This window comes from Gorilla gorilla, chromosome 11 (genome assembly GCF_029281585.2).
Source record: "Gorilla gorilla gorilla isolate KB3781 chromosome 11, NHGRI_mGorGor1-v2.1_pri, whole genome shotgun sequence".
NCBI classification, from domain to species: domain Eukaryota; kingdom Metazoa; phylum Chordata; class Mammalia; order Primates; family Hominidae; genus Gorilla; species Gorilla gorilla.
This window is the reverse complement of record NC_073235.2, coordinates 105,626,479-105,648,275: the sequence shown is the minus strand read 5'-3', so window position 1 is coordinate 105,648,275 and position 21,797 is coordinate 105,626,479. Positions and strand designations below refer to the sequence as shown.

At 37.6% G+C, this 21,797-nt stretch overlaps 1 protein-coding gene across 3 annotated transcripts in view; it reads right to left on the bottom strand.

Moving 5' to 3' along the window:
* The window catches only part of NBEAL1 (neurobeachin like 1), a 208,360-nt gene that overhangs the window by 185,648 nt on the left and 915 nt on the right, over positions 1-21,797 (bottom strand). For all 3 annotated transcript variants that reach the window (XM_055379437.2, XM_055379438.2, XM_019022754.4), the window contains exon 2: positions 20,852-21,132. In XM_055379437.2, coding sequence (XP_055235412.2) covers positions 20,852-20,902 — 51 coding nt within the window. In that variant the 5' untranslated portion in view covers positions 20,903-21,132. The remainder of the gene's footprint in view (positions 1-20,851; positions 21,133-21,797) is intronic.

The following is a 21,797-nucleotide window of genomic DNA, read 5'->3' as shown; positions in this document are numbered from 1 at the left end:
GGAGTCTCAGTTATGTAGTCATTAAATATCATTGCTTAAGTACTGCTCTTGGTTAAAGGGAACTCAAGGAACTTATTTCCCTGAAATAAAAGCATTACACTACAAATCAAAATCTAAAAGAATGTTCCCAGAATATGCAGGGACTGCTGACCTTTTGTCTATTTGCTTTTTCTATTAATATACGGTTCTAAAATCAGCTTGTAAACTACAGCTCTCTACATCATTACTGAGAAATCAGAAGGAAATATTTTAGAAAAAGAGCTACCTTTTGTGAGAATTTTCTCAAGAGTTTCACTACTTGCTTTTTACATGTCCAACTAGAATGTGATTCATTTATTCATTCATTTATCCATTCAGGATAGAACTCCAGAAACATAAGTAGCTGAAGTTTTCCTTACCATTGTTCCTCTCCAATACAGCAGAGAATTACCTCTTGGCAAAAGACACAAAACAGTCACACAACACCATAAAGAATTAATGCATTTCTCTTCTAATGCATATTTTATTTAGGAACTCTATAGTATCTGGTTCAAATTCTAAAGGTCTGGCTACCAAGTGTTTGACAAGCACAGAGTTCACCTACAAAATTGAGCAACTATAAGGGAAAAAAAAGTACTTAAATTTGGAGGTGTTTCATTTATTAAGAAGTAAAGCACTCACAATTTTTTGAATATCTGCCATACACTAAGTAGTACAGCAGGCATTTAAAAAATATATCATCCCATTTACTCCTTACAACTATCCAATGAAGAAGATTTAATTTCCCTCATTTTACAGGTTAGAAAAGGGAAGTTCTAAAGATGTATAATTTGCCCAGTCACACAGCTAGTAATGGATAATGCTGGAATTAAAATGTAAGAACACACGAATCCAATATGTGCTGTTTCCACTACACTACAATGGCTTTAACTGTGTGCATAAATAAAATGGATCTTTAGTGGGCAAAAAGAGGAAAAGAGGAGCTTCCTCAGGATCAGTAAACTCAAGGTCATAAAGTATTTAACACACAAAAAAAGCCACATTTTATACATTCTATAAAAACGCTTAGATCATTTCACTGCCAAAGGCCATAAAAAGAAAGATCCTCACACATAGAAACAATATTAATTAAATCTCAAGCTGAGTCACTTTCATGGTTAAGATGAGTTTGCTTTATTGAAACACCAGCGTCTGGCCTATCTTGCCATTTGTACAGTATTTATTTACTAACACAACACACAAATGTATTAAGTAGTGCAGGAGTGCTGAAGCCAAATTACTTGGACTCTAATCCCTGCTCTGTTACTTTCTTAAACAAGTCAGCCTATGTTTGTACATCACTTTCTTCCTCTATAAAAATGAACATAATGATGTCTCACAGGACTGTTGTGAAAATTAAATAATTTAACCCATGTCAAGGGCTTAGAATGCCTAGCACATAGTATATGCTCAATAAGTATCAATAAAAATTATTTTCATAATCTACTATGTGCCCAAATCAGGAAACTCCCACAAAACAGTAATGTTCTGTGCTACACATATCTAAATGTTTCATGATCTCCTTTGCCACCTGATTTTAAATTTTACTCTTTTCATCTCAAATCTCTTTGCATTTACTATCTGTGTGACTTTCAGCAGGTTACTTCACCTCTCTGAGCTGTTCTTTGTCTGTAAGATGAAGATAATACTTCCTACCTCAGAGGGTTGTTGAGAGCACTAAATGAGATAATGCACAAAAGGCACTCAACAGTGCCTTACATTTAGCAAATGCTCAAAACATGTTGGTTACCACAATTATTATAATATAGACTTTGCCATCAAGTTGGTCATGACCCAATATAAGAAAATAAGCAAAATAATTGCAAAATCAAGTTCATTGATTCTGTACTTAAATATTCATCCAATCATCCCATCTGCCATTAATTAAGACAAATAATCTTTCTTTTTGGACTGTTAGGTAGCTCCCTACAATTTCTCCCACCTATACACACCTACTAATGAGATGTGTTAAATTTAAATCCAGTCATCTCCTCTGTCCTGCCCAAATACTTTCAGTGGCTCCCGATTAGTAAAGGATGAAGCCTGAACACTTAACTTAGAGCTGTGCTGTCCAATATGGGGGCCACTAGTCACATGTGATTACTTAAATTATGTTAAAGCACAGCAGACGTTTAGCTTCTCATAACACCCACTAACCTTTTGGGAGGCTTTAGAGAGGATAATGGAATTAAATGATCCATGCAATTTCCCCTAGTTCTTCAGAGACAGGGTTACAGCTAAGAATAGGGGGAATGCTTTATTTGCTCCATGCAATGATATTTGGATTACAGTATTCACTCAAGTTTTAAAACTATCAAATTTTAGATGCATATAAATATTTCAATCATATGATGGGCAGTTCCTAACTTAAATATGAATTGAATTTTAAAAGTTCATTTAAGTCAGTTATATTTATATTTTCTAATATCCTACCAAAAGAAGATAAATTCCCCCCACAGAAACATTGTAAGAGTGACTAATCTTGCAGGTCAGCCCTCAAGTTTTTCTGATACAACCTAGCAACTATTAAAAATGTTTAATAAGTACAGGCCAGCCAGGCACAGTGGCTCAGGCCTGTAATCCCAACACTTTGGGAGGCCGAAGCAGGCGGATCACCTGAGGTCAGGAGTTCAAGACCAGCCTGACCAACATGGAGAAACCCTGTCTCTACTAAAAATACAAAATTAGGCGTGGTGGTGCATGCCTGTAATCCCAGCTACTCGGGAGGCTGAGGCAGGAGAATTGCTTGAACATGGGAGGTGGAGGTTTCAGTAAGCCGAGATTGCACCATTGCACTCCAGCCTGGGCAACAAGAGTGAAACTCCATCTCAAAAAAAAAAAAAAGGCCGGGTGTGGTGACTCACACCGGTGATCCCAGCACTTTGGGAGGGCAAGGTGGGCGGATCGCAAGGTCAAGATATCGAGACCATCCTGGCCAACATGGTGAAACCCTGTCTCTACTAAAAATACAAAAAATTAGCTGGATATGGTGGCACGCGCCTGTAGTCCCAGCTACTCGGGAAGCTGAGGCAGGAGGATCACTTGAACCAGGGAAGCGGAGGTTGCAGTGAGCCAAGATCGCTCTACTGCACTCCAGCCTGGAGACAAAGCAAGACTCTGTCTCAAAAAAAAAAAAAAAAAAAAGTACAGGCCAACCATGTACGAACTAGGGACCATGCTAGACCATGAATATAAAGACAAATAAAATAGAGTCTTGTCCTCAAAGTGCTCATTGTTCAAGAAAAAGAGGTATAAACAAGTAAATGCAAAACAGCCTGTGAAGCAACAGTTGTGAAAAATACTGAAATAATACAAAGAAGGGAGTTATTGATTCTGTCAAGGGTGGTGCGTAAATGTGTAGTCCCAAATGCTCAAAAAAGTTTTCAAAGAATCATAAACAGATACTCTCAGGGAGGGTCGGGGGAAGAGAGGAATCCAGACAGAGAGAAAACAGCAAGATATGTTCAAAGATGTATAACATTTGGTATCATTCCAGTGTGGAAATGATAGGAAACAGTGGATAATCATATAGGATTATAAGACTGGAGAAGTCAGCATTTCCTAACCAAGTATTCATCCCAACACTTTTCACTTGGATGATAATAGACACAATTGGAAAAGTTTTTTAAAAAAGGGTGGTGGGGGTTGTGACACTAGAAACTACTGATCATCATTTCCTAGATCCGGTATTTCATTATAAGTAACTTCTGCAAAAACCTGACAATTTTCTCATAATAACACCATTACTACTAGAAAGATTTGCAGAAGAAAGAGCTATTTATTATTCTCAATCCCACTTCCAGATTCTCAATTAAAAGTATATCCAGATACAGACTGTGTTTATGCTACTAATCCCAAGATGTTATGTAATGGATAGTGGCCTGTTCAATATAAACCTATTCCTTAGTACCTGCCAACTTTCTGATATATGTATATTTCCCACAACAAATGAAAATACATACAATAAATTTGGGAACTTTCACATTTAAAAAGGTACAACTGGCAGGGCGTGGTGGCTCACGCCTGTAATCCCAGCACTTTGGGAGGCCGAGGCGGGCAGATCACAAGGTCAGGAGATCGAGACCATCCTGGCTAACACTGTGAAACCTTGTTTCTACTAAAAATACAAAAAATTAGCCATGCGTGGTGGCGGGCACCTGTAGTCCCAGCTACTCGGGAGGCTGAGGCAGGAGAATGGTGTGAACCAGGGAGGCAGAGCTTGCAGTGAGCCGAGATCGCGCCACTGCACTCCAGCCTGGGTGACAGAGCGAGACTCCGTCTCAAAAAATAAAATTAAATTTAAAAAATAATAATAAAATAAAAAGATACAACTTCCAGATGGGCATGGTGGCTCACGCCTGTAATCCCAGCACTTTGAGAGGCCAAGGTGGGTGGATCACCCGAGGTCAGGAGTTCGAGACCAGCCTGGCCAACATAATGAAAACCTGTCTCTACCAAAAATACAAAAATTAGCCAGGCGTGGTGGTGTGTGCCTGTAGTCCCAGCTACTTGGGAGGCTGAGGCAGGAGAATCACTTGAGCCTGGGAGGTGGAGGTTGCAGTGAGCCAAGATGGCACCACTGCACTCCAGCCTTGGCAACAGTGAGACTCTGTCTAAAAAAAAAAAAAGCTACAATTTCCTTCGCTCTTTCTTTGGGTTTTTGTTCTTATGCACGATCTCAGCTCACTGCAAGCTCCGCCTCCCAGGTTCACGCAATTCGCCTGCCTCAGCCTCCCGAGTAGCTGGGACTACAGGCGCCCGCCACCACACTTGGCTAATTTTTTGTATTTTTTAGTAGAGACGGGGTTTCACCGTGTTAGCCAGGATGGTCTTGATCTCCTGACCCCATGATCTGCCCGCCTTGGCCTCCCAAAGTGCTGGGATTACAGGTGTGAGCCACCGTGCCCAGCTGTTCTTATCTTCTTAAACAGATGATGCAATAGTTATCTATTCCTGCATAACAAATTACCCTAAAATTTAGCAACTTAAACCAACAAACATTTATTATCTCACTGTTTCTTATGGTCAGAATTCAAGAGTGGCTCAGGTTGGTGCTTCTGGCTCAGGATTTCTCATGATCTCGTAATGAACACGCCAACTAAGGACACAGTCATACCAAAGCTTGACTGGGCTGAAGGAACCACTTAAAAGCTCACTCATATGGTAGTTCGCAAGACCCTTCTATTCTTTACAAGATGGGCCTCTCTGTAGGGCTACTCATTACTGAACTTCTGGATTCCCCCGGAGTAAGCAATCAAAAAATAATAAAGAACAACTGAGGTGAAACAGTAGTGCCTTTCATAGCCTAATTTCGGAAATGACATACTATCACTTTTGCCAAATTCTACTGATCACACAGATCAACAATGGTACAATGTGGGAGGGGATTGTACACAAGAGTGTAAATACCAGGAGGTGGAATCTGAAGATTGGCTACCACAAATGACTAGTTCATTAAGTTTTAGTCTTTTTTAGTTCTAACATATGTATTTAAATTTTCCTAAGTAATTCTGTAGCTGCCAAGTTCTAAAATGTACTTTTATCGTTCAATTTTTTAAAATTCCAATTTTTCCCCCATTTCAAGACAGTCTATTTCTTTTTCAAAACTGCCAGGTCACTTTTTTCATATTTGTATGATTCTAAGATTCTTAACATTTGACATCTTTGAAATTAAAATGCATCTCAAAATTGCCCTTAGAGAGGTAGCTGACATTTGCTCTTGCCTGTTCATGTGCAAACCTGGTAGTAGACTTCATATTGACGTTCCTTCACTAGATTAACATGTATAGTTAGTACTACACATAAGTTTAACTACCATTCAAAATGTCTTCAAAAAATTATACTGTGATTAGGCAATAAAATGAAATTGTGTACAAAGAAAGGCATTGAGAACAGAGCAACAGGATATAATTTGACATTAACGAAGCAAATATTCATTACCATAGGAACGATCACAATTGTATGTTTTCTGACGAAAAGCTTAGTGCTTTATAAACTTGAAAATGAGAGATACTCTCAAATAGATGAAAAGGAAATACACGTGTGAAAAGATTATCTATCATAAGCCAAACAATGCAAACGAAGACAAGAGAAACTGCCAAATCACTAGGAAAAGATGAGAGAAATTTCAAAACAATGAGAACCTGGTATGGTCAATTCATACATCAGGAAATAAGTTACAAATCTGCAGTTTAACTGCCAGCATTTTTCTAAATGTTACATAAAGTAATGGCATATCTTATAATCCATGTTTTCAGATTCCGTGATATATAGAATCTGTTCAACTTTTTTTCTGAGATAGCAACAACAGCTCACTGCAGCTTCAACCTACTGGGCTCGAGTGATCCTCACACCTCAGTCTCCCAAGTGGCTGTGACTATAGGCATGCACCACCATGCCTGGCTAATTTTTGAATTTTTTTTGTAGAGACAGGGCCTCACTATGTTGCGCAGTCTGGTCTCAAGTGATCCTTTCGTCTCAGTCTCCCAAAGTGCTGGGACTACAGGTGTGAGCCACTGTACCTGGTATATTTATTTTATAATCTCTGCCTTCTAATATCAACATATGAAGTCTTTCTAGATCCATGTTTACTGTCTACTTCTGTTGGTTCTCACTCATGCACTTTCCCCTGAAGTCCTAGTGGAGGGAGGAGAGTTAAGTGTGTTTGCTTAGAACCTAGTTGATCCTTATGCCAAAGGTGTAAGCTTTGGGAATCAGAAGGGAAATTTTCTTAGATTTCTCATTCCGGTTAGTCCCTTGGCTTTACATTTGATATTTGTTCTTTATTATTATTGTAAATTGTTCTTTATTATTATTATTATTTGATCACTTACTCTGGGGGAATCTAGAAGTTCGGTACTGAGTAGCCCTATGGAGAGGCCCATCTTGAAAAGAATAGAAGCCTCTTCTAACTTCTACCCACTTACAAGGCCATGAAAACAAAACCTCAAGTTCACCAGGCAAAAGAGACTTCCATTTACCTAAGTTTCTGCTTTCATTAAGATTTGGTTTCATGATGCCTTACCATGTTGCCAGTTTTTCAATGCTTTAAAGATGTTTCTTAAATTTTATCCAGAATTTCTAGTAATTTTCAGAAGGGTAAGCCTAAACAACCTAGTCTACCTTATTACCAGAAATGAAAATCTATACTTAAGGACCACTCTTCCTTTGTTCGGTCATGCCTTACGCTTGCCTGGAACATCTTCTGTAACTATTAAGCTACTATACATCCTTTAAAACCTTGATCGATGCTATCTCTTCCACTAAGCTATACCTGATGACTTCATCCCTCCATCTTGCTTTAGTTTACTTATTATCTGGACCTACAGTCTAAGTGGGAAACTGATTCTAGCTGGAAAAGCATGCCCTCAGATGAAGTCATAGTCAATTAAATAGATGAAGGCAAAAATTTTAATGAAAGGAAAACCCATCACATCCAAGAGAGGTTTGGAAGCCACTTTAACAAAAACAAAAGTAGTAATATTGTAATAGAGGTGTATATATACAAAATAGGCTTAGAATACACCAATTCCTAGTGAGAAAGGTTTCAAATTTTACTTTTTGTATGTTTTTATTAGCTTTTTTTTTTTTTTTTTTTGAGACAGGGTCTCACTCTATTGCCCAGGCTGAAGTACAGTGGCAAAATCACGGCTCACTGCAGCCTCAACCACCTGGGCTTAAGTGATTCTCCCACTTCGGCCTCCTGAGTAGCTGGGACCACTGGCACATGCCATCATGCCCGGCTAATTTTTGTATTATCTGTAGAGGCAGGGTTTCATCATGTTGCCCCAGGCTAGAACTTCTTAAAAGTTTATGTAACTATCCATTCAGATAACTAATAAAGTTCCAGGTCTGAACAATATACTGTAGAAAAATCACAGTTAAAATCAGCAGAACTGGCCCACATCTGCAATGTTAGGTAAAATATGTCCTCTTGCATGAATTCTGTGTTTATCTTGGAGTTTCACACATGGTGGTCAGGTAAAGAAGCTTCTGATGCAGGCTGGGCGTGGGGGCTCACGCCTGTAATCCCAACACTTTGGGAAGCTGAGGCGGGCAGAGCACTTGAGGCCAGGAGTTTGAGACCAGCCTGGCCAACATGGTAAAACCTCATCTCTACTAAAAGTACAAAAATTAGCCAGGCGTACAAAAATTAGCCACCCTATAATCACAGCTACTCAGGAGGCTGAGGCATGAGACTCACTGGAACTCGGGAGGTGGAGGTTGTAGTGAGCTGAGATCGCACCATTGCACTCCAGCCTGAGCAGCAGAGCAAGACTCTGACTTAAAAGTTTCTGATGCAGGTGTTTCTGGGAAGTCAGTCAAGTTATCAAAAGGGCACACTGTGGTCCAGGATATAGATGGTAGGGAAGGTTGTGCATGTGTGGGGACAGGGGGTATATGGGAATGCTCTACACTTTCTGCTCAATTTTTCTGGGAACCTAAAACTGCTCTAAAAATACAATTTATAAATTTTTTAAAAATTAACCAAATAAAAAAATAGGAAAATATAAAATTCAAGGCACATGTGCATACAGCAGGCACCCAATAAAAATGAGTCAAATGGGACTAAAGTTAATTCTTCAGGAAAGAAAAATATTATTACTATAAATGTATTAAATATATTAACACGTATATATTAATATATAGACATATTAATATAACATTGACACTTGTCAAATGGAGTTTAAAACATTCCATGAAACTTGAAATGATCTTCAAGTTTCATGTCAAGTTGAAGTTTTTCAAATTAAGTATATTAATAATTTGTAGTAGTAAATGTAATTAATTTACACATCCATAAAGAACTAAAAGTGTCTGAATAATGAGATTTTCTGTAACTGACCTCCTGCATACCTGTATTTTTCAAATTTTCTACAATTAAGTTATATATCTTAATTAAAAAATTAAAGCTCAGCATAAAAGTAAAATATTACTATTTTTTCTTAGAACATAAATCCAATCAAAAAGTCAGGCCAGGCACAGTGGCTCACACCTATAATTCCACCATTTTGGGAGGCCGAGGCATAAGGATTGCTTAGACCAGGAGTTCAAGACCAGCCTGGGCAACATAGCAAGACCCTGTCTCTTAAAAAAAAAAAAATTGGGCCAGGCTCAGTGGCTCACACCTGTAATCCCGGCACTTTGGGAGGCCGAGGCGGGCAGATCACTAGGTCAAGAGATCAAGACCTTCCTGGCCAACATGGTGAAAAACCATCTCTACTAAAAATACAAAAATTAGCTGGGCGTGGTGGCACGTGCCTGTAGTCCCACCTACTCAGGAGGCTGAGGCAGGAGAATTGCTTGAACCCCAGAGGCGGAGGCTGCAGTGAGCCAAGATCACGCCACTGCACTCCAGGCTGGTGACAGAGCGAGACTCCATCTTAAAAAAAAAAAAATTGTTCAGAAAATAGCCAGGTGTGGTGGCACACACTTGTAGTCCTAGCTGCTTGGAAGGGTGAAATAGGAAGATCACTTGACCTCACGAGTCCAAGGTTATAGGGAGCTACTACGATTATGCCACTGTACTCCAGCCTGGGTGACAGAGCAATGCCCTGTGTCTTAAAACAGAAAGTCCATATATTTTTCATTTTTCTCCATAAAATAAAGTTCATTCACTAGAAAGGTTAAATTTTGTATTTTGAACAGACAAAAATCACTCAATAAAAAAGAGGTATAAATTCACCTCACAGTGGCATCATAAATTACACACCTTTCCTACCATTCAAATGTTTAGTGTCAGTAAAAATTATGTAGCAGTTAAATGCATCAAACAACACTTTTTTTTTTTACAGAGGTAAACTGTTTTGAAATGCTTGACTTTTGTGTGAAATGGGTATATCATTTAATCTTCTTTAAATCTGGGTAGATACCACTACCAGCCTGAATGTAAGTCACAAAACATGAAGAAAAATGTTGATATCTCTTAGATACGGCTAAGAATAAGTTATTTTTTCACTTTTTAAGACAGCAGGGTCTGTATAAAATATATTTGAGTAGAGCTCATTTCCATTAATGAAAACAAAGTGGCACATTATAATGTAAATTCCATTATTTTAAATAAAAGCTGACAAAGGGATGAGGAAGCAAGTGTTACTAACCCTTGCCTGAATTCTGATACCTTCAAAGGATTTCAAATATGGCTATGGCACATTTCATACTCAGTCTACATAGTTCCCTAAATCTTAATAGATTTTGAATGACCAGAACAAAATTGTCACAAAAAAACTGAATTATATTTCCACAAAAGAAATCAAGAGTTGGGGGTGGAGGAGTTAAAAATAATAAGAAGAAATCAAGGGTTTTTGTCAACAGCCAGGCTGAACATATATTAAAACACTACAAGGCATTAAACTTTGATCTAGAAGCATTTTACTGTACGTCTTTAACAATGAAAGACTATTGAAAATTAAGTGGAACACCTGATTCCAAATGAACCTACTTAAAATGCATAATGAGGATTCTACTAAAGGAGAATATTTAGGCCAGAGGCAGTGGCTCACGCCTGTAATCCCAGCACTTTGGGAGGCCGAGGCAGGCAGATCACAAGGTCAAGAGATTGAGACCATCCTGGCCAACATGGTGAAACACTGTCTCTACTAAAAATACAAAAATTAGCTGGGCATGGTGGTGCACGCCAGTAGTTCCAGACACTTGAGAGGCTGAGGCAGGAGAATTGCTTGAACCCGGGAGGTGGAGGTTGCAGTGAGCCGAGATCACACCACTGTACTCCAGCCTGGAGCCTGGAGACAGAGCAAGACAAAGACTGTCTCAAAAAAAAAAAAAAAAATTTAAAATGGCAACTACTGAATACCAACAATTAAAGCAAGCAATAACAGTGATTCTTTTCAATTATGTGAAGTCTTAAGAATATCATTTCTCTACAACATAACAGACTAATTATCCACATCTTAATGTATACACACATAAAACTATTCTTAGTAATTGTATAATATATTCTAAGAGGTGCAAACAGGTAATATGAGAAATATCAGCAGACCTAGAAAAAATGAATAAGGTAATAAAATATCTAACATTATAAATTACACTGATCTATGATTTAAAGTGGTTATACACAAAAAAACAGACATAAATATACATGTCTCAGCCCCAAATTCTGAAGCTAACATAACAGGAAAACCTAATCCTTTTCCTGCTAAAATGAGGAGCAAGACAAGTATATCCCTTATTTCCATTACTATAGAATATTATGTAGGAGTTATAATATAACTAAACAAAAGAGAACTAGAAGCAGAAGAATTAGAAGGGGTGGGAAGTCCTCATTTTCTGTAGGGGACTTCCTAACACAGAAGGCAAGCTGCTGAGAGAGCTGCTCAGTCACAACAAAGTGTGGTCTCCAATGCCCACTTCAGATACAGCAAAAGGAAAATGATGGGGGAAAAAAAAAAAGAACCTCCAAGAAAACACAGCCAAGAGCAAGAGAGAAGAGTAGCCATGGCAGGTACTGAGTCATATCATGGAACATTTCTTCTCTGAGGATAGAGAAACCAGGCAATATTTGCCCAACTGGATTTGCAGAGGACAGATACCAAGTGTCCTCTGAGTTCACAGACCATAATATCAAGAAAAACCACAATTGGATCTATATATACCACAGATTCCATGTTTCAAGACTGGTGTCATGATTGGATGAGAGTTTTGGAGTTCTTGAGATAGATATGAAGTACATTTTGCATATAGGAGAAATATGAATAATTGTGCCTAGAAAGAAGACTGCAGTAGATTGGATCTTTGGTCCCAATTCTTTACTTGCTTGTAGCAAAACTTGCAACGTAATTTTGCAGAAAGGAAAAAAAAGCTGTAGCAAATGTAGAGCAATCAAAGTATGTCAGATATAATAATTGTTCAAGACTTGTTTCTAAAACTAAGGTCCGAGAATGCTCGGAGTTATCAGAAATATTTTCAGAGGTCTATAAGCTCCATATAGAAAATTTTAAAGTTTGCATTCCTGTTTTTATTAATTTTTAAATTACTTTAAGCATATTAGGGAAAACTGCCCCGCGACTAGTATTGCTACTCGATTTCAAAGGTCACATTTGGATTGCTACCAAGGGATCATCAGTGACAGTTCAATTTATAAAGCAATATGTTTCAAATTACAGATCTCTGGATTTACAGATGGATTCTAAGGTATCTGAGAATTTTCAGATGTTCTACAGCAGTGCCACACAAAGTGTGGTACACAGACCAATAAAGGTCCTTGGCCAGGTTAGTACAAAGATAAAGAGGAAACATCTATCTACAAACTTTAGTAGCAGTTTGGTAGTAATTTTAAGTCTGTTGAATTTAATAATAAAAAATTAATAATATAAGGACTTGCATTTTTAACTTTTTCACTCTTTTCAGAACTGCTTTTGCAAAAGCCATCAATTTATTTATTTATTTATTTATTTATTTCAGACAGAGTCTGGCTCTGTTGCCCAGACTGGAGTACAGTGGTGCGATCTCGGCTCACTACAGTCTCCGCCCCCCAGGTTCAAGCGATTCTCCTGCCTCAGCCTCCTGAGTAGCTGGGACCACAGGCCTGCACCACCATACGTGGCTAATTTTTGTATTTTTAGTAGAGACGGGTTTCACCATTTTGGCCAGGCTAGTCTCGAACTCCTGGCCTCAAGTGATCTGCCCACCTCGGGCCACCAATAATATGTAAACTGTCAAATCCAATACATGCTCCATAATGCTTTTCCTTTTTTTTTTTTTTTTTGAGACAGAGTCTCACTCTATTGCCCAGGCTGGAGTGCAGTGGCACAAATTTGACCCACTGCAACCCCCACCTCTTGGATTCAAGTGATTCTCTTGCCTCCTAAGTAGCTGCGATTACAGGTGCATGCCACCCACCCAGCTAACTTTTGTATTTTCAGTAGAGATGAGGTTACATCATGTTGGCCAGGCTGGTCTCAAACTCCTGACCTCAAATGATCCTCCCACCTTGGCCTCCCAAAGTGCTGGGATTACAGGTGTGAACCACCAGACGCGGACCGTAATACTTTTCTTGACTGCCATGTTGAATTTGACACCCCTGACTACTTTTTTCTTTTTTTCTTTTTTTTTTTTTTGTGTGTGAGAAAGAGTCTTACTCTGTCACCCAGGCTGGACTAGAGTGGCATGATCCCAGCTCACTGTAGACTGAAACTCCCGAGCTCAAGCAAATCTCCCACCCTGCCCTCCCAAAGAGCTAGAATTATAGGCATGAGCCACTGCACCCAGCCAATATCCCTGTACTTTCTGAGGCAACCCAGTCACTCCTGGCTCCTCTCTCATTTAAACTTACAAACTCTTCTTCCTCTGTCACCTATTTATTTATTTAAATAACAGAGACGTGGTCTCACTGTTTTGCCCAGACTGGTTCCAAAACTCTGTCTTCTTCTTAAATGACAATGTTCTTCAGGACTTCCTTTTACCTTCTTCTCTTATTATTCTCATAATAACCCTCCAATAATTCCCAATATGAGAACTCTCAAATCTTTATTTCCAGCACAGACCTCTCTTCTGAACTTCACATATTGAGTATTTCTACCTGAATGTCCCATAAACATGGAAAAGTCAGCATGCTTACCTGAAAACCTAGTTAGTGATCTTGTCTAGCTAACTGTGAATGGGAAGACCACGGTTTTTTTTTTTGTCCGAAACAAACAGAAAAAAAAAACACACACAGGAAATTATTTCATACTCTTACACATCTGCACATTATACTCCACACTTACACTTAAGTACTATCAATTTCACCTTCTTCCAGGGAAATTTAAAGTTTGATGCTCAAAAGGAAAGAATTTAAAAAGTTAATGCATCTTAACAACGTTTTTCATTTCAGGTCCACTGATATAAACTATACATTTCTTGCTTTCACACCTAAATTCTGAAAACAAACATGTAAGTGGTAACTACTAGTACTAGGCTGTCAATGATTTTGTTTTCTTTTCTTTAGAGTCAAAGAACATTACCTTCCTTACATACAAAGCCGTTATTAAGCCATAGAAAATCAAGAGCCATTTTCACACTTTGCACATACCAGAGACTTATTAAATGTAGCTTAAATTATAAGGGTTGATATGTATTGGTCCATCTTACTAAAAACTTATTTAGGATTATAACCAAAATTGTACTAATAAGTTAATAATTTTCTCATTAAACAGATATTCACTAATTCCATTTTTCCAAATCTATGTATAAAAAGAGATACTTGCCTTTTAACTGAATAAAACACCTCTAAATTCTATTTTCTTTTTGAAACAAAACTTTTATTCTGAAAAGGAAGTTTACTCTGAGCTCACTGCAAAACTATCTATTTCAGTCATATTCCAGATTTAGCAGGACAAAGGGCAACAGCAGGAAATGGAGCATCATCAACATCCAAAATAAATTTGGTTTAGAGTAGGGAGGACCCTCAAATCATTATTCAAGATAATTAAGCACTATCCTTGAAAGCAAAAATAAGTACAGATTTAAAATCAGTTAAGACATTCTCGGTTAAGACATTAATGAATACAGCTTCATTACTACTGATAAAATAGTAAGAGAATATTGCCCTCTATTATTATATTAATACAAGGGCAAATGGAAGTAATCCTGATACACACATGTCCACACCCACACATCTGCAAAATACTTATAAAGATTACATTTTTATCTCTCTTCCTCTTAAAATACATTTAAATAAAATCTCTTTTCTAAAAAATTTTGACAGATATGTAAAATAGTTATGTTTTTCCATTTGGCAGATGGGAAAACTGAGATACAAAGAAACTAGGTTAACCTTTTAGGTCCTTAAGATCAGACACAGAATTGGGACTAAATATCACCTCTAATACTGCAGCTTCACAAAATTGTTCAGGGCAAAATTCAATCTCAATAAAATAAAATAAAAAATTTTTTAAAGCTAATGACAAAAATGAACCATGGTTTTCAATCTACACTGCCACATTTCAAAATGCTGTGCTTTTGAGTCACTTTGTATCTTTTTACTCAGTTAACGCATTTGATACTTTACACCAGACAGAACAAAAATAGCTTAATCTTATCTAAGACTTTGAGAGGCTCAGTTTCTTTCTTCTACATATTCTAGTGACCAACTAACTGCAGCACTCCCAAAAGGCTAAGTGTCTAATAGAAATACGTCCTTAAGTCTGTCTAAGGGTTGCAGTTGAGATAGGGAATTTATGATACATGTCTTTTTCTTTCTTTTTTTTTTTTTTTTTTGGAAACAGAGTCTTGCTCTGTCGCCCAGGCTACAGTGTAGTGGCGAGATCTCGGCTCACTGCAACTTCTGCCTCCCGGATTCAAGCGATTCTCCTGCCTCAGCCTCCCGAGTAGGTGGGATTACAGGTGCCTGCCACCGTGCCTGGCTAATTTTTTTGTATTTTTAGTAAACACGGGGTTTCACCATTTTGGCCACGCTGGTCTCAAACTCCTGACCTCATGATCCACCCACCTTGGTCTCCCAAAGTGCTGGGATTACAGGCGTGAGCCACTGTGCCCAGCCGATACATGTCTTTTTCTACACACACATATGAGTCTCAAAACTTTGTATATAATAATATAGAAACAAAAATTGTTCTCAGCACCATCTCTCTTACTGTAAGTATGTTAAAAGTGAATTATCAAAAAATACAGTGAATAACATGGTGCCTACTACATATATATAAACTAATTTTTTTTTTTAAATGGGGTCTCACTCTGTCACCCAGGCTGGAGTGTAGTGGCACGATCTCAGCTCAATGCAACCTATACTTCCCGGGTTCAAGCAATCCTCCCACCTTATCTCCTGAGTAGCTGGGACCACAGGTGTGCACCATCATGCCTGGCTAATTTTTTGTATTTTTGGTAGAGATGGGGTTTCACCATGTTGCCCAGGTTGGTCTCAAACTCCCAAGCTCAAGTGATCCACCTGCCTCAGCCTCCCAAAGTGTTGGGATTACAGGCATGAGCCACCACACCTGCCCTGAAATCTTTAGACATTAAAAAAAATACTGGGCTGGGCGCAGTGGCTCACGCCTGTAATCTCAGCACTTTGGGAGGCTGAAGAGGGTGGATCACCTGAGGTCAGGAGTTCAAGACCAGCCCGGCCAACATGGTGAAACCCCATCTCTACTAAAAACAGGAGTTCAAGACCAGCCTGGCCAACATGGTGAAACCCCGTCACTACTAAAAATACAAAAATTTAGCTGGGCCTGGTGGCATGTGCCTGTAAATACCAGCTACTCGGGAGGCTGAGGGAGGCAGGAGAATAGCTTGCACCCAGAAGGTTGGAGGTTGTGGTGAGCTGAGATTGGGCCACTGCACTCCAGCTTGGGCCACAGAGTGAGACTCCGTCTCCAAAACAAACAAACAAAAAATTGTATACTTAAGTACTAGTATTAAAATACTTCTATACTTAAGAAAAATACACTCAGACAAGAAGTAGTTAACTACTGAACTAAAATCCAGATACAAGATTAAACCTGTTCAAATTAATGTTTAACTTATAAGAGCTATAAGAAATGTGCTGTTAATCAAATCCTTGACCCTGGGTGGGGACAACCATTTGAAGGCAAGAAGAATTCAGACCATACAATTTGGGTTTTTTCTTTTTTTTTTTTTTTTGAGACAGAGTCTCACTCTGTCACCCAGGCTGGAAGGCAATGGCATAATCTCGGCTCACTGCAACCTCTGTTTCCTAAGTTCAAGCGATTCTCCTGCCTCAGCCTCCTGAGTAGCTGGGATTACAGGTGCACGCCACCATGCCCGGCTAATTTTTGTATTTTTAGTAGAGACGGGGTCTCACCATGCTGGCCAAGCTGGTTTCAAACTCCTGATCTCAAATGATCCATCCACCTCAGCCTTCCACTGAGCCTTACAGACATGAGCCACTGCGCCTAGGTTCAGACTATACAACTTGAACTAATAGTCTTATACACTGGTGAAAGAATCTTTAGAAAGCAGGACTGTTGGGTGATTAGAAATCATCCTGCTTGTATTATGCAATAACAACATAAGGTTTACAAAGTAACCTATTAGGAAGAAGACACATGTTTCTAACAATTTAATTAAAGCCTATTCCTAGAAGGAGAAAGTGAAGTTAGACCTGAAAAGTTTGGTAAGAAACCAAATTGCACATCACAAAGAAATGGTAAGTATGTGAGGTGACAGATATGTTAATTAGCCTGATTTGATGATTCCACAATGTATCAAAACATTACATTGTACCCCATAAATTATTATCAATTAAAATTATTATCAATTAAAATTATTTATCAATTAAAATTATCAGATAAAATTATTATCAATTAAAAATAAAATCAAATAAATTGCCAAGTTTTATACTCAATTTCTTTCAAATGTTGGGACTCCATCTGCTAAAAACTGAAACTGGTAATTTATTTTAATTCTACTTAAAGGACTTTAGTCACTAGTATTTAAACTTACAACTGAACCCAGGCAGAAGACATATATATTCCATTAGCATTCTTTTAGCATTGCTATGACCAAGCAGTATTACCCAAGGGTTATTTCTGAGGTAGTACTACTACTAGACCTACTGAACTTTTCCAATGTTCAGGGACAACTTTTAAAACATGACAGAAACGCTGTGATGGTAGGTACCTTAATATTGACCTATTGTTAATACACTGTGGAATATCTGTGCCAAGGTTAGCACTGTGGCAAATACGGAGGAGGTCTTAACCTTACTGCCCGGAAGCAGTCCTTCATAAATCTTCCAAGGTGTCTTCTTTAATCAGGTATGTATACAGTGTTTTGTGTAGACATCAAACCAAGCAGGGCAACAAAACAGCGGACACTTTAATCATTAAAGATGGACTTTATACTCAAGAAAAACAATTGATCATCTTGGGAGGATGCTAGTAAATTAAGTCATTGTGAAAACTGACAAAGAGAATCAAACATATATGCCACCTGCCTTCCCTTTAAGGAACTGTAATCAAATGCTGATAGAGACAGTTCTCAATATAAACTATACAGTTTTGCAAAATCCTAATAAAATAACACATATAGGCAAAAATCACAGATGGCCGCTACACTAATAAATTATTCTAGCCCTCCACACCCAAAACAACCCAAATCAATCAGGCCTCTGTTCGGTCAGTTTCCAGATACCAGAAGAGAGGAACAATTAAATAAAATCAAGGGAATTCAATGAGCAAAACGTTCAAACTGTAGAAAACTCTAAGGTCAAAATCTGGTTTCTTCAACACATAAACAGCCAAGAATAAAAATATGGTGAAGGGGAGCCTATACATGAAAATGTTTAGCAGATATTTTCAACAAAATACATGTATACTTTGTTTTAAATATTGAGCCAAACAGTGGGAAAATACGAATATTAAGAAACTAGCATGAAAGTAAGAACATTGATCACATATTTGATAATTTAAAAAATTGTGTCATGATTGTTTTTAAGAGGAGTTATACATATTTAAATATTTACAGATAAGATCATAAATTGTCTGGGATTTGCTTTAAAATAATTAGGAGATAGGGCAAATTGACAGTTATACATAAACTGTGACTGAACATGAGCTGGTAATAGTCAAAATTGAGTGACAGACACAAAAGAGTTCACTATAACATCTCTACTTGGTGTATGCTTGAGAATTTCCACAATAAAAGTTTTAAAAAGAAAGAACTAAAAAGTTCTACATAACCATCTACATAATAAGAACAACAACAACAAAAAAAACTGCTTGTCCCTCAGAGGTAAAAACAAACAAAAACCTGAATACTGAGTTAGATAAGCATTCTCCCTGTGTATACATACATGCACACATGCTTACTTAACAAATGAGAAAAACTGAGACCCAAAGAGGTAAGTCTTGTTCAAGGTTACAAAACAAAGCAGCAGCAGAGCCAAAACTAAACTACAATTTCAAGCTCACAAAGAGGTCTAAGAAGCTTTTGAAACTAAGTGGTAGAAAATATTTTCATAAGAAGATCTGAGTCCTCAAGTGGTCTGAAAGCTCATTAAAAGTGTGAAAAAAAAAAGCCTTAAAAGTTTGTCAGCTGGGAAAAAAAAAAAGTCAGCTGGTTTGAGAGGCTAAATGCTAGAGTGAGAATAATAAGGCAAAAAGTATAGAGAACAACTGGGTACAGTATCTGGTAGTCATCCTCATTAGAAAGAAGACTTAAATCTATGAGGTATATTTGGTAGCTACCTGATTCAAGGTGTCTGCAGAAGAGAATGTTGTCTACCTTACAAAAAGCTTATTCATTAACCGGTAAAATATAAAATCACCATTTTAAATAAATATTCTTTGAAAACAAGTGAAAAAATTTTAAATCTTATTAAGCACACAAATTATTTAAATATTAAACCTAAAAATGAGATTTATATTCCTGTCCAAGAAGAGATAGGCTTCAAAATCTGACAGTGAGGGGCCTTCATTATTGAGGATTAACATTTCAAAGGAGAAGGGATGCATGTTTATATTAAAAGCCATTAAGAATAAAATTCAGTGTATGCCAATGAACTATACTATCTGTTTAATAAGCTTTAATATTAAATTTAATAGTAAATATACCTAAAAAGAATGTAACTTATTAATGAGACACGTAACCCCATTCACCAATATCATTTTGAAAACCATAAAACCTAGTAAGTTTGATGTATTTTTAAATAAATCATTTTCAAACTACTAGGTATTCATACTAAAAATTAATTTTAATTTTTGGTTAACGTGTTAGTGACTATTTTCAAAACTGGTGAATTGGATTCCTTTTTTATTGGAAGCGTCTATTTTTAAAAAGACATTTCTGGTATTAAATTATGCAAGACTAAAAGCTATTTTAAAAATTCATATTAAGCATTTCAAAGTGTATGTCCTTTAGCAATTATAATATATATCAAACCAGGAAGTCAAAGAAAATTCCAGTGTAATCTCTAAATTTAATATGACAGATAAATGAGACCACTGTTAAATAATAATCTGCCTTTTAAGGAGCATGAAAGGATAATGCAGAAACAGAAGCTGTGACTTGAGAATTTCACCACACATACTTAAATTAACTCAAATAGTACATTAGGGGTGTTTCTCTGACCCTTGCCAGTATCTTCAAAGTAATAATGTACCTCCTCACTTGAAAAACGTGTTTTTAAGGAGTACTCTTCTCAATAACCTAAAATCAAAGCTATCAAGTAAAAATTCACATAAAGACAAGGAGGGGAAAGAACATTATTTCTGAGTGACAAAAATATTAAGGAGTAAAAATGGATAAAAGTACGCACTTGAGTCAGGTAGTACTGTGTTTCTCGGCTACTCAGTACTCCTGTAACCCTTGCATCAGTTTCCCCAACAGTAAAAGGGGATGATCACAATATTCACCTCACAGTATTGTAGTGAGAAGGAAATGAGACAATGCTCAAAGAGTGCTAACTTAGTGGCAGTCACACAGCACGCAGTTCAATCAATAACCTTGTGATGCAATTTCAAAGGTTCATTCCAAGAAAAATGCTTAATGCCCTTCTCATAAAAATGTCTCTATCCTACACTCACTTGTGGGAGAAAATGAAAAGCACAAACAAAAATAAAAATATTTTATTTTTCTCTTAAGGGCATAATTTTACTTATATAATTTTAGGATCATTTGGGGATAAGTATCAAATAAAAGCCGCACCCTACAGTTTTTAACAGTATGCCAATATTGTATGTGTGTTCAAACCTGAAAAAGAGGAAAACAGAAAATCCTTTAAATGCTTTTAAGTTTGGGGTTATTCATTATGACTAAATACACTATTATCTATTAAATAAAGTGTTAATACTGCCAGTCACAAATTTTATAATAAAGTATTTTAAAACATAAAAATAAAAAGGAAAGCAATTACCTTTGTACAATAAAGCATCCAAAGTTCAAAGAGCCTCTCTCTGGATGCCATTCTGGCTTTCACTCTGGCACTTTAAGTTTTCCTTAAAAAAATTATGTTCAAGACTACAGCATGTCCATTTTATTTTCCAAGTTTTTCAGCCGTTACAGTAAAGCTCATAGCAGTAAGGAAAGCAAAAAGAAGTGAAAAAAATGGACTGTCCTCTGGTTAAAAACAAAAAGGCAATTTCAGCAGTCACTCCAACGTATCTTCATCAGTGGTAGTTGGGCAATTAAACAAATCTGTGAAAGAGAAAAACATCCACAGGTTAGAAAAAGAGGCCATATTAAAAAATCTAGACTTATCAAAAACTAAAGATGTATCTTCTTCACTTCCCACAAACAACCCGCTATACTTTCACATGGACTGATTAGATTTCATAGAAACTTGTGTTTCAGGAAAACATCACAGCTAACACAGTATGTCCACCATAGAATCCTCTAGGGCAGATAGACTCCTAGAGATGGGTACATGTTCATAACCAAAAATGCGTCCAGTGAGAATAAGGAGCAAGACTCCCTTCCCACTCATACCTTTTGTACAGATACAAGGAAAAGGCCCACATCTCAGACATTTCAAATACATCAAAGCTCTTAGAATGTTCTTGTTCTGGTCTCCTCTTCAAAGCTGTTGGGGTCAGGCGCGGTGGCTCACGCCTGTAATCCCAGCACTTTGGGAGGCCTAAGTGCGTGAATCACCTGAGGTCAGGAGTTCGAGACCAGCCTGGCCAACACAGTGAACCCCTGTCTCTACTAAAGAAACACAAAAAATTAGCCGGGCGTGGTGGCGGGCACCTGTAATCCCAGCTACTCAGGAGGCTGAGGCAGGAGAATTGCTTGAACCCGGGAGGCAGAGGTTGCAGTGAGCCCAGATCACGCCACTGCACTCCAGTCTGGGCGACAGAGCA